This window comes from Rhinoraja longicauda, chromosome 18, assembly GCF_053455715.1.
Source record: "Rhinoraja longicauda isolate Sanriku21f chromosome 18, sRhiLon1.1, whole genome shotgun sequence".
In the NCBI taxonomy this organism is placed as follows: Eukaryota; Metazoa; Chordata; class Chondrichthyes; order Rajiformes; family Arhynchobatidae; genus Rhinoraja; species Rhinoraja longicauda.
This window is the reverse complement of record NC_135970.1, coordinates 9,038,008-9,051,386: the sequence shown is the minus strand read 5'-3', so window position 1 is coordinate 9,051,386 and position 13,379 is coordinate 9,038,008. Positions and strand designations below refer to the sequence as shown.

Genomic DNA, 13,379 nt, shown 5'->3' with positions numbered 1-13,379 from the left:
AGGTTTGAGTGATCTGTTTGGTTCCGTGTTCTCTTTCAGCCTCGCTCTCACCAGTGCTGCAGTTAACTCTGTGCTCTTTCATCATGTAAGTAGCCTCTGGATACTCCAGTACAAGATAAGAACCTGGCGGTGGCTAAGATTTATTGTTCCTCCCCTCGTGGTATGTCGGAATGACGGCCGTTGCCGGTGTTCATTGCTTCTCTGAAGACGTGCTAAGAGCTGGCATTCCCACTCGGCGTTTGCCTGCCTGTTTTGGAAGGTAATCAGGAGTGGAATAATTTAGTTGTGATGTTAGAGACTCATGCACACAGACCAGGTTGGCATGGGCCCATGTCTAGAGTGGCACTGTGGCGCAGCAGTAGAGTTGCTGCCTTACAACGCCAAAGACCCGGGTTCAATCCTGACTACGGATCCTGTCTGTACGGAGTTTGTACGTTCTCCCTGTGACCGCGTGGGTTTTCCCAGGGTGCTCCTGTTTCCTCCCACACTCCAAAGACGCATAGATTTGTCGGTTAATTGGCTCCGGTAAAGATTATAATGTACAACTATACTCATCATCTCCCGGATCTATCCCCATACCCTTTATTTTTGTAATTCTCTTTCTTCCTTGCTAATAAAAATAAAAATAAAATATTTTTAAAAAAGATTATAAATTGTCCCTAATGTGTAGGGTAGTGCTATTATACGGGGATTACTGGTCGGCACGGACACAGTGGGCTGAAGGGACTGTTTCTGTGCTGTATCTCCAAACTAAAACGAAACTAAACCGAATGAGATAAGCCTGGTGAGTGATAGGTGGAAACAAAGAACTGCAGATGCTGGTTAATACTCAAAAGGACACAAAGTGCTGGAGTAACTCAGCAGGTCAGGCAGCAACGCTGGAAACCATGGATAGTGGATGTTTCTGGTCCCGAGATGTCACCTATCCATGTTCTCCAAATGTACTCCAGTACTTTATGTCCTTGAGTGATAGGTGAATACAGATGGGGGGGGGGGGTCAATGGCAGATGGTTGGGCAAAGGCCAGAGATTAAAAGACAAGAAATGTGAACTGAGTTACTCCAGCACTTTTGTCTTTTTTTGTAAACCAGCATCTGCAGTTCCTTGTGTTTAACTCTAATCTGGTAGTTTCACGGTGATTTAGGTTTTATGATAAATTCTACTCCAATGCGTAAACTGCCTTTGGGAGACATGCATTCAAATTGACTGGATTAGTGGTCAACACCACTAACGTCACAGAGTAACAGAGTGCGTTGTGCCAATAAGAGGGAACCAGGTTGAAAAGCCATTAAAGCCATTGAAGTGACAGATAAACACAAAATGCTGGAGTAACTCAGTGGGACAGGCATCATCTCTGGAGAGAAGGAATGGATGATGTTTCAGGTCGAGACCCTTCTACAGACTGCCAGTTGTCCAGGCCTTGACACAAAACATCACCCATTTCTTGTGTCCAGAGATGCTGCCTGTCCCGCTGAGTTACTCCAGAATTTTATGTCTATTTTTGACGTAAACCAGCATCTGCAGTTCCTTTCTACACATTAAAGTGACAGTGCACGAAGGTGGCGGTGATGATGTTTGTCCTCAGTGGGTAAGTGGAGACACACGAAACCACAGCTATCCTCTGTGAGTGACTGACTCCACTGGCCAGAAAGTCCCAAGTCCAAGTCTGGTCTTCTCGGCAACCAGCCCGGGCAGCCTAAGGACATGACTCAGTGATAGACACAGAGTGCTGGAGTAACTCAGCCGGTCAGGCAGCATCTCTGGAGAAAAAGAATGGGTGATGTTTTGGATCTGGACCCTTCTTCAGATCCGAAACATCATCCATCTTTTTTTTCTCCAGACTTGCTGCCTGAGTTACTCCAGCACTTTGTGCCTATCTTTGGTATAAACCGGCATCTGCAGTTCCGTGCTTCTACTGACATGACCTGATGGTCTGGTTGAGAGGTGTGGGGAACTTGGCCCTGGGCCCATTCTATACCAGCATTGCTGTGAGGAGTCAATGGGGGTCAGGGTGAGTAATGGCGACGTACATGTCAGACCAAATCACAGCAAACCTTTGGACAGTGGGAGAGCTGGCAATGGAAACGTAAGCACATTTTTTGTGCTTCTGCTACAGACTTTATTACAACGCACAGGGTGCTGTGGTAAATCAGCGTAGCCTTGGGGCAGCACTGAACTCCAGTTGTCTGATCGTAACGTCGGAGGGAGGGGGGGAGCTGTTTAAAAGGGTGAGTGTGAGGGAAGGGATAGAGCAGGGCGACTGTTAAAGGCACACTAAGCCTGAGCAGCACTCTGCGAGCTCTTGGTGTGCTTGCCAAAGGCACGGCGGCTTTAATGGAAAGAACGGAGCTCCCACAGAGGGTGATGTCATGCATTTCTCATCTGAGAGCCGACTGTTTTTTTGGATGGAGACTTTTTTTTCAAATGTTGTGGTAGGAAAGTATCGGAGCATCCACGGCATGAAGTCAGAGGGCGCAGGGGAAGGAAGGGCGTGAGGGGGACTCGCTGGTCACCGGGCGGAGGAGAGGGGAGCTGAGGAAGGGTGCGCAGCAACAGGATGGAGGCTTGGGCAGCGCTGAGCTTGCTTGTCCTCCACATGCCAGCTGTCCTCAGTCTGCCCAAAGGTAAGGCAAGCCCGTCGCATGTTACATCCTCTCCCCACCGCAGTGGGACAGGCACAGAGAACAAGGCAGCAGGTAGCACTGTGGCAATGTACCACCGCGGGCACCGAGGGGCAATGTTCAGAACACAGGGCAGTGGGGTCAGTGATCCTGGGGGGGGGGGGGGAGTGTCAGTGATTCCTGGGGAAGGGGGGTGAGTGTCATTGTGTGAGTATCGGTGATCCTGGGAATGAGGGGTGAGTGTCAGTGATCCCCAGGGGTTGAGACTGACGGCCAGTGATCCCCAGGGTGGGGTGTGTGTGTAAGTGTCAGTGTTCCCGGGAATGGGGTGTGAATGTCAGTGTTCCCCAGGGTGCGGTGTGAGTGAGATTGATCCCGGGGATAGTGTGTGCGTATCAGTCTTCCCCAGGGTGGGGTGTGTGTAAGTGTCAGTGTTCCCGGGAATGGGGTGTGAATGTCAGTGTTCCCCAGGGTGCGGTGTGAGTGAGATTGATCCCGGGGATAGTGTGTGCGTATCTGTCTTCCCCAGGGTGGGGTGTGTGTAAGTGTCAGTGTTCCCGGGGATAGTGTGTGCGTATCAGTCTTCCCCAGGGTGGGGTGTGAGTGTAGCAGTCCCCCTGGGTGGGATGTTTGTGTCAGTGTTGCTGTCTTTGTGCATTCGTGTTCGGTCACTGACGTTTCCAGCCCTGATCCACTCGCATGCATTTCCCCTGTCCTGTCACATCGTCCACTGATCCTTGAAAGCCCATTCCTTGTAACCATTTACTCCTCGACTCATCCCGATGCTCCCTTTCCCATCGCTGGTGATCCATGTTGCTTTCATTGTTCGGATATAACCATTTCCTGCAATCACCTCCAGTCACTCCCTGTTCTGTTATCCAGTCACTCCCTGTTCTGTTATCCAGTCACTCCCTGTTCATTGATCCACTCACTCCTGAACCCCGGCCCTGCCCTTTCTTCCCCCATCCTCTTGTCCATTCCCTGCGCCCCCTGCGCCAGGGTCAGGGCTATGTCACTCACTGCCCTGTCTTGGTCCAGGGAACTCTGCACTAGGTGCCTGGTGACTGCCTGTTCCATGAGCTTTCACCCTCTCCCGTCTTTCACCCTCTCCCGTCTTTGCCTCTCTGCACGCTGTCCTTTCTCCCGGGATCTCTGGTAGTCTTCATCCCTTAGTCAATGATCAAGCCTTTGATCATGCTGGGGTTTTTGCTATCGATCGATAGCCTGTTCAGTTTACCAATGTTGTTTTCCATCTCGAGCTGTCAAAATGGCACCATTGGCAGTGAGGAATGTGGAAAGATCAGTGGTACTAAAATGTTACAGTCACTCTCTTTTAGTTTTTTTTGTTGCTTCTGTTTGTTAAATTCTACAGCTTGTTGATTATAATTTTTATTATTATGTTCTGTGAAATAAAAACCAAATTATTTTGTTCACCGTATTCTGAGTGGTATTCTCCGCATACGCTGAATTATTCCCTACATTTTTAATTCTGTAAGTCATTCACTGTAATCTACACCAAGTGGTGTTCTGCATCTAATATGTATTATATCTGGAGTGCTGGAGTAGTAAATGAGGAGACCAGGCAGGAATGGTTTCCTGCTTTTTCTTTATCTTTCTTCTTCTCCTTTTTCCTCTTTTTTCTAACTGGGGGGTGGGGGGGAGGGGGGTTGTGGGTGGGGAGATAATACAGAACAATACAGGTATAATCGAATTTAAAATGTATAATCAAAATTATAATGTAGGTACCATCGCGTACTATGAGTTCATACATGTATTTGTTTTGTTAAAATTAAAATAAAATTAATTAAAAAAGGAATGGTTTCCTGATTTAAAAAGGGAAGTAAATGTGCTGGAAATAATCTGGAGATGATTTACTAGACTGCTATCTGATGTGGGTGGGTTCTCTTGTGAGATCTAAGGAGGGGTCGTTGGCCTGAAATGTTAACTGGTTCCTCCTTGCACGGAGGCCACTTGTTGGCTGGGTTCTTCCACCATTTCTGTGTTGGTCTTCTGAGGACAGATGGATTGGTTAACCTTTTAATCTGCTGTAGTGTAGAGAAGCGGCGGGGGACTTGATTGAAATGAAACATAACCTGAGGTGTGGACACAAGGAACTGCAGATGCTGGTTTACACAATGCGCTGGAGTATCTCAGTGGGCCAGGCAGCATCTCTGGAGAACACGGATAGGCGGTGTTTCGATCAGCACACTACTTCAGTCTGATCGTGGGGGGGGGGGGGGGAAGAAAGTAGTGAGAGGAGAGGCAGGATAAAGCATGGCAGATTATAAGTAGACACACATTGCGGGGGGGGGGGGGGGGGGGGGGTGGGGGGGGGGGGGGGGTGGGGAGGGGGGGTGATAGGCAGATGGTTGGAACAAAGACCAGGGATTCAAATTGAAGGTGTGAACAAAAGGATTGTAGAGTTGCAAATTGTGAAGCCGGAGGAAGGAATGTGGATGGAGGGGGAGGGGAGAAATAGGTGTGGGCACGTGGGGGAGCAGAAGAAAGGGGAGGTGTGGGGGAACAAGTGGAGAGGGAGGGGAGGAAGTTATGGGGATACCTGTAATTGGAGAATTCAATGTTCACACCATTGGGTTGTAAGCTATCTAAAAATAACGTGAGGTCCTGGTCCTTCAGTTGGCACGTGGCCACACTCTGGCAATGGAGGAATCCCAGGATGGAAAGATCAGTGAGGGAATGGGAAGGGGAGTTAGAATAGTTAGCAACCGGGAGATCCAGCATGCCTTGGAGGACTGAGCGCAAGTATGGACAGAAAGGTCAGTATGGGAAGGGGGGGTAAACCTTCCCTGAGGTAACTTGGCAACAGTGATGTGGAGAAGATATTCCATCTTGCGAGAGAACCTGGAACTGTGTGTCAAACTGCGGGTTTGAAAATCAGAGAGTTCCCATTTGAGGAAACCTTTTTTACTCTCTGAGAGTTGTGGGTATTTGAAACTCACTTTGTCAAATTCTATGGAGCGGGGACCTGACTATGTTTCTGACTATGTTTGAGGCAGAGTTGGTTAGATGCACGATAAGGGTGAAGGTGAAAGCTTGCTGAGAGTTAATGGCAAAATGGACTTGAGGTCAGTCAGATCAGGAATGATCTCGATAAACGGTGACCCGGGTTCCAGAGCTCAAGTCTCCTACTCCTGCTCCTAATTCGTGTGTTCCTATGTTTGTCCTCCTCACAACATTGTTTCCCAGAGGTCCCATGTTATAGGAGAGATGTTGTCAAGTTGGAAAGCGTGCACAGATGATTTACAAGGATGTTGCCAGGACTCTAAGGTCTGAGTTATAGCGCGAGGTGGAGTCGTCTGGAACTATTCCCTGGAGCGCAAGAGGATGAGGGGTGATCTTATAGAGGTGTATGAAATAATAAGACGAATAGATTGGGTAGACGCACAGATTCGGGGAATTGAGAACCAGAGGGCTTAGGTGTAAGGTGAAAGGGGAAAGATTTTATAGGGATCTGAGGGGTAACTTTTTCATACCAAGGGTGGTGGGTTTATTGAGCGCGCTGCCGGAGGAAGTAGTTGAGGCAAGGACTATCACACCATTTAAGAAACATTTGGACATGTACATAGATAAGACAGGTTTAGAGATATAGGCCAAATGCAGGCGTGGGACTAGTGTAGATGGGATATGTTGGATGGTGTGGTTCAGACCCTTACCCATTCATCATCTCAAGCCTATTGTCACTTGCTCCACCAGGGAATTTATTATAAATAACTCTTTTAATTAAGGGTGAATTATATGCTGAAGGTTCTCCAGAAATATCAGCCGCTGTCATGAAGTCCCTGGTGTGAGAGTGAAACAGATCCATTGTAATTAGTAGAAGCTGACAGCCCAGTGACCAGCCAGAATGCAGGGCAGTGCAACAGTAACACCAAATGCCATCCATGCTGGACATCTGGAGGATGTTTCAGAACAACTGGAGAGTGGTACAGAGTTGGGAATATCGAGTAGTCAACATTTATTTCAGCCATGACGCCATATTCTGCTCTGAGGCACAACTATTACATTGATTAAATCAGTAACTGTGCACTATACATTTGAAGGATTGCCATTTCTCCTACTCCAAACATGTTGCTATAACAAGCTGGAGAGAACGCAGAGAAGATGATTGAGGATGGTGCCAGGACTTGAGTGGCTGAGGTAGAGGAAGAGGTTGGGCAGGCTAGGACTTATTCCTTGGAGCACAGGAGGCTGTGGAGCGATTTTATAGAGATGTATAAAATCACGAGGGGAATAGATAGGGTGAATGCACAGAGTCTTTTACCCATGGTAGGGGGATCAAAAATAAGAGGACATATGTTTAAGGTGAGAGGGACAAGATTTAATAGGAACCTGAGGGGCAAGATTTAATAGGAACCTGAGGGGCAAGATTTAATAGGAACCTGAGGCATCTTTTTCACTCAGAAGCTGCTGGGTATATAGAACAAACTTCCAAAGGAGGTAGTTGAGTCAGGGTCTACAACAGCATTTAAACACACTTGTACTCCAAAGACATACAGGTATGTAGGTTAATTGGCTGGGTAAATGTAAAAATTGTCCCTAGTGGGTGTAGGATAGTGTTAATGTACGGGGATCACTGGGCGGCACGGACTTGGAGGGCCGAAAAGGCCTGTTTCCGGCTGTAGATATATGATATGATGATATGATACAGGTACATGTATAGGATAGTCTGGAGGGATATGGGCCAAACATGGACAAAGGGGACTAGCTAAGATGGGGGGTGTAGGAAGGAACAGCATATCCTGGTTTAAATCGAAGATAGACACAAAAAGCTGGAGTAACTCAGCGGGTCAGGCAGCATCTCTGGAGAAAAGGAATAGGTGACTTTTCGGGTCGAGAACCTTCTGCAGCATCTTGGTCGGCATGGTCATGGACAAATTGGGCTGAAGGCCCTGTTTTTGTGCTACATTACTTTATGACTGTATGTGTTTATAAACAGTGAGACTACTGTGACTGTACAGTGACAGAGGTTTATTAGTGGCCACTGGGAGAATGGTCCTATTTTATGACATTAATAAACCTCACATTATCTCCAATTAGCTTATGTAAAGTGGTTGAAACAATCATGGCGGTGATTGTGGCCTCAGGGCTTAACATGCTGCACCTGCTCCAACCATTGCCTCTGCTCCAAGCTGGCTCGATGACCACACACCTTTCCTTCATGTCTCTTAAATTGCCTCTGTTGCTGCTGACGCTCTGGTCCTTTTGCCTTGTTAAAAATAAATTCCAACCCTGACCTCCCACCCATTCAAAAAAACCTGGAAAAGGTATCCAAGTCAGAATGAAAATGGAGAAAGCCCATTGCGATTCATGTAGCAACAACTTGGAACATGTACCCTAGCAGTGACCTTGTAGGGCCATCATGATGTTGCAGTTATGACATCTCCTTCAATTGCGGATCAGATAATTTACTTCTGTGCACAGAAGACAAAAGATTTAGGTGCAAAGTGCCCCCAAATGTAGGGAGCCAAGAGTGCAGGTAACGCTTGCTATCGGAAAAGACTCGGGATGTGGCAACTGTCCACACTCGCAATGCCAGCCCCGACTGCAGGTCCTAGTGGGTGATGCAGGGCCGAGGGGACCAGAAACACACTGGAGGACGCACACTGTGAAGGGGAACCACAGGACTCCTAACAGCAACATCACCTCAAGATGTCATTACTCCAGCATTTTGTGAATACCTCAAGAGCAAAGTTAGCCAAAGCCACCTTTTCCTTGATATCCTCGATGTGGCACAGTTACTTCACTCGTGGACTATATTTTGTGCTGGTGACAGACTTTTGCCATTCTACGTCACCAGCTACTGCTAACTGCACCTTCCTTCATTGCCCCGGTGGAGCATCTGCTGAGTTTACCACAACCCTTCTTCCAAACTCATTGAGTAACAAGAGAGTGAGTCCCTTTCCCCTCGGTACTCTCCCAATCCTCTCTCGTACACAAGGGTGTACTCTTTCAGGCCATGCATTGCTGGTCGCTTGACTGAAGGTTTAAAAGTCAAAGATCTCAAAGATCCCAACAGCTGTCCAGATGGAGAACTAAGTTGCTATGGCAGCTTAGGTCTTGTCTGGACCACCTGTAACTTGCCTTGTACTACTTCAGTAACATTGATGCATTAATATACAAAATAGGATTAGGTATACACGCTTTAAATTAGGGAGGAGGTGGAGAGAAACCTCAAGCTCATTGTGTTATACTATCTCTTCCTTCACTCTAGGTATTCCAGAAAAAAAGGGGCATGGGAAAGCAGGAAGGAGGAGGCGAGGAGGAGGGGGGGGGGGGGGCTGGGTGAGGGGGTGGGGGGGCAACGATAACTTTGGCTGAGTTCTTCCATCATTTCTGTATGAGTCCTATGAGGACAGATGGATTGGTTAGCCTTTTAATCTGCTAGTCGTGCAGAGAAGTGGATGAGGGGCTTGATTGAATCTTTGAACACTGACCCAAGCAGCATGAACATGTTACCCTCCCTACATCATAGTCCAGTGGGTTCCCACAGCTGGGATGGGACAGGCAGGATCTGACACTGGGAGACACACACACACGGTGGAAGCCATTCTCTAATTAAACTATAATGAGGGGTGGGGGTGGGATCAGGGGGAGTGGGGACACTCTTAAATAGAAGTGTCTGCAGTATGTGTGGTGGGCAAAAATCGCCTCAACACTCTCTTGGAGGTCAGCATTGAACCCAACCACTGGTGCTGTGGGGTGGCAGTCTACCAGTTGTGCACAGATTTCACACTGCACAGCTGCTTTGATAATGATGATTATTGATTTTTTTAAACAGATTTAATCTGGTTTGACATTGGGTGAGGTGTAGTGACCGTTGTTCCAATGAGAATCAGATAAGGAGGCAGTGAGTGTAAGTCGAATGGGGATTAGGTGAGGTGCAATAATGACTCCCTTTACGTAATAAAGCAGATGCATTGACTGATAGCATTTACTTACTCCACCCATTTTGGCCTGCATCTATTAAAACGACTCACACATGAGAGCAAATATTTTTTGTCCAACCAATATTGTCCTTCAGAAAATGTGCAGTTCTGGAAGGAAGGACGTGGAGGTTTGAACATAGTACAGAGCTGCTTTGCCAGAATGCTGCTTGGATTAGAGGGTATTGGCGATAAGGAGAACCTGGGCAAACGTGAATTGTTCTCTATGGAGTGCCGGAGGTTGAGAGGAGACCCGATAGAAGTATACAACGTTATGAGAGGCATAGATAGGGTAGACAGTCAGAAAAGCTTTCCTAAAGTTGACATGTCAAAGACGAGAGGGATACATTTTAAAGAAAATGTGTGGAGCACGTTTTCTACACCACTGAGAGTGGTGGGTACCTAGAATGGGGTACTTGGGGTGGCGATGGAGGCGGCTATGATGGAAGCATTTAAGGGGCTTTTAGGTAGGCACATGGATATGCAGGGAATGGAGGGATGTGAATCAAGTGCAGGCAGAGAAAAGTAGCTTAACTTAGTAGATCATGTTCGGCATGAAAACTGTGGGCCGAAGGGCCTGTTCTGTGCTGAACGGTTCTGTTCTGTGTTCTAAAGTGGCGACTGTCTGTCACCTTGATTTACAAACACTGGCAGCTATATAATCGTGGCATGTGTCACCTTTGTAACCGGCCTGCCAAGCTACTTTTAAAAGTGAAAACTAGTGTTTTGTCAGATCGCTTTGGATCTGAGTCATATGTAGGGTGTTAAGTGAACCAGATGTGTTTTTACTGCACATTGTAAGTTTCATGATCACTATTACAAATACTGCCTTTTTTAAATTCCAGAATTTATTTGGATAACTTGTATTAAATTTCCCCGTTGCTGTTCAGGGATTTAACTGGTGTCCAAGTTGGAATAGCTTGAGTACTTCAGTAAATTTATTTCCAATTAGAATCGATGAAGTTTAAAAGGTAATTGAATCTTAATGAGGTGCAAACTACACATGGTGTATATCAGTTACAGGCAGTGCTGAGAGCTGCAAACTAATCAACACTCGTCAGAGCAGAATCGCCACTGGATCATCCAATAATTGGTGGTGTACAAACATTAGTCACATACTTGGTGCCCAGTTGCCAACTTCACAATGTGTTCCGACCACCGACAAAGTAAGGGTGGCATGGTGGCACAGTGGTAGAGTTACTGCCTTACAGTGCCAGCAACCCGGGTTTGATCCTGACTGCAGGTGCTGGCTACATGGAGTTTGTACGTTTTCCTGTGACCACACAGGATTTTAATCTTGGTGCTCTGGTTTCCTCCCACACTCCAAAGACGCGCAGGTTTGTAGGTTGACTGGCAATGGTAAAATTGTTTATTGTCACGAGTGTAGGATACAATTGCTGTATGGGTAATCACTGGTCTGTGTGGACTCAGTGGGCCTTAGGGGCCTGTTTCCATGCCTTATCTCTAAAAAAACTAAAAGTGCACCCTATATAATTGTTCAGAAAGTGAGCGGCAAGCCCGTTTAGGGCATTGTATGTGAATAGGAGGCGTTTGTAGTTGATTCTGTACTGTACTGGGAGCCAGTGGAGAGAGGCCAGAATCGGGGTGATGTGGTCCCTTTCACGGGTACCCGTCAGGAGTCTCGCTGCTGCGTTTTGGACCAATTGCAGGCGGGACAGGGATGATTGGGAGTTGCAGTAGTCTAGGCGGGAGGAAATGAATGCGTGGATGATTTGTTCAATGTCGTCAAATTGGAGGAATGGTTTGATTTTAGCTATGGTACGAAGCTGGAAGAAGCTGGCTTCTACCACAGAGTTGACTTGCTTCTCAAACTTTAAGTCAAATATCACGCCAAGGTTTTTGACATGTGGTTTGACTAGGGAGGATAGGCTTCCAAGGCTGCCTGTTATCGTTTTGATGGAGTCGGGGGCGAATAGGATGACCTCAGACTTGCTCTCGTTTAGTTGAAAGAAGTTCTGTGCCATCCAACATTTTATGTCCTCAAGGCAGTTAAATTTGACCGGTTGTTGGGTTTCAGGGGGAGATAAAGCTGTGTGTCATCCGCAGAGCAGTGGAAAGAAATGCCGTACCTTTGAATGATTTGGCCGAGGGGGAGCATGTACAGAGAGAAGAGAATGGGGCCTAGGATGGAGCCTTGTGGAACCCCGCAGGAGAAGCTAGCAGGGGAAGACCAAGGGTAGCAATGAATTTGAACGTTGGGTGACTCACAGTCTAGTTTATTTTAGTTTAGAGATACAGCGTGGAAACAGGCCCTTCGGCCCACCGAGTCTACGCTGACCAGCGATCACCCATACACTAGTTCTATCCTACACACCTAGGGACATTTACATAAGCTAATTACCTCCAAACCTGCACATCTTTAGGATGTGGGAGGAACCCGGAGCACCCGAAAAAACCCCATGTGTTCACAGGGGGAACTTGCAAACTCCATACAGACGGCACCCGTGGTCAGGATCGAACCTTGATCTCTGGCGCTGTAAGGCCGCTACTCTACTGCTGAGCCACTATGCCGTCATTATTAGATGAATGGGCATTGAGTACTGTCTACGATATACAACCTGTGAGGATACAGAGAGTAATTCATTTGGTTACAGTAAGCTTATTGTGAACTCGCCCCGACTTCAACGACTGATGTCTGGTGCTGTTCAACAGACCATCCTCCTGGTAAACTCATTTGACAGTGTGTGTGTGTGTGTGTGTGTGTGAAGCATCTCCTGGAATACTACCAAGGTGGATCCCAGGGGGATGAGCAAGAAAGAGATTTGCAGAGTCCAGAGTTTTGGATACTGTAATACCTTCACCTCGTAACTCAGCAGACTTTTATTGAGATCTTCTCCGTTCGTGTTTCTGGCAAGTACCTCAGTTACGTCGCTGCATCTGGGGCGAGCGGTGGGATGGGTGGTTTTGAGAAGCAGGGTGCAGGTGTTGGTATCCCCATGGGTCTGTAGTGGGCGCCACCTTCAATTCTGCAATGACCCCTCGGCCTTAGCAAGATGTGTTGTCAGGGGCACTCTCTCTGGGAACAATGGAGGAGCCAGCGGAGGTACTTTGTAACTTTGTCAGCACCGTATGCAGCGACTGTTTGCATATGCATTTGGGTGTGCAAGCAAAGGATTTCACCATGCCTCGTCACATGTGATAATAAAGTCTTCCATTCCATTCCACCATGCGGGAGGAAACCGGAGCACCTGGACGAAAACCACGCGGTCACAGGGAGAATGTGCAAACTCCACACAGGCAGCATGCGAGCTCCGGATCTAACCTGGGTCCATGGTGCTGTGAGGCCTCAGCTCCACCAGCTGCAGTGCTGCGGTAGTGGTGCCAACAGTTAATGGGCAAGTGGGAGGATGTACGTTGCAGGGTTTGAGGGAGATGAGGAGGGGTATGAGGAGGAGTATGGAACTGATGGCATTGATGCTTTGGGTGCTGACATGGAGCCAATCAGTCTGGTAGCCACCTTCATTGTTTTCTTAAGTAAGATACATGGATGGAAGGCAACAGCAACAATGCTGCAATAAAACGTGGTGGTAAGGCTGCATCTTCAGACGCTAACTTGGTCACGATCATTACAAGTGGATTATACTCACAATGGCCATTCTGATGTTGGAAGTTAGATGGCAGAGAAGGAGATAGCATATTCATGTGAAGAGCATTGTTTCTCTGCAGCGAACTGCTCAATGTATGGCATCCACTTTTTACAATATAGTTAAATATCGCCTTATATATCGCCTATAGATATAATTTGCCTTAGAAGTAAAGTTGGATGTAATGCACCTTGGAAGGAGTTGTGATCA

The 13,379-nt window shown here is 47.3% G+C and overlaps 1 protein-coding gene across 5 annotated transcripts in view; it reads left to right on the top strand.

The window, feature by feature from the left end:
* pamr1b (peptidase domain containing associated with muscle regeneration 1b) overlaps positions 1-13,379 on the top strand; it is a 115,549-nt gene that overhangs the window by 45,972 nt on the left and 56,198 nt on the right. Inside the window, exon 1 of one of the 5 annotated variants that reach the window (XM_078415077.1) lies at positions 2,031-2,085. The exons of 3 other annotated variants lie outside the window; for them this stretch is intronic. Coding sequence is in view for 1 of the 2 variants with exons in the window: in XM_078415074.1 (XP_078271200.1) it covers positions 2,557-2,623 (67 nt within the window). In the remaining variant the exon portion in view is untranslated. Of the gene's footprint in view, positions 1-2,030; positions 2,086-2,328; positions 2,624-13,379 lie in introns of those variants that run through there. One more of the 5 variants, XM_078415074.1, reaches the window with a different exon arrangement.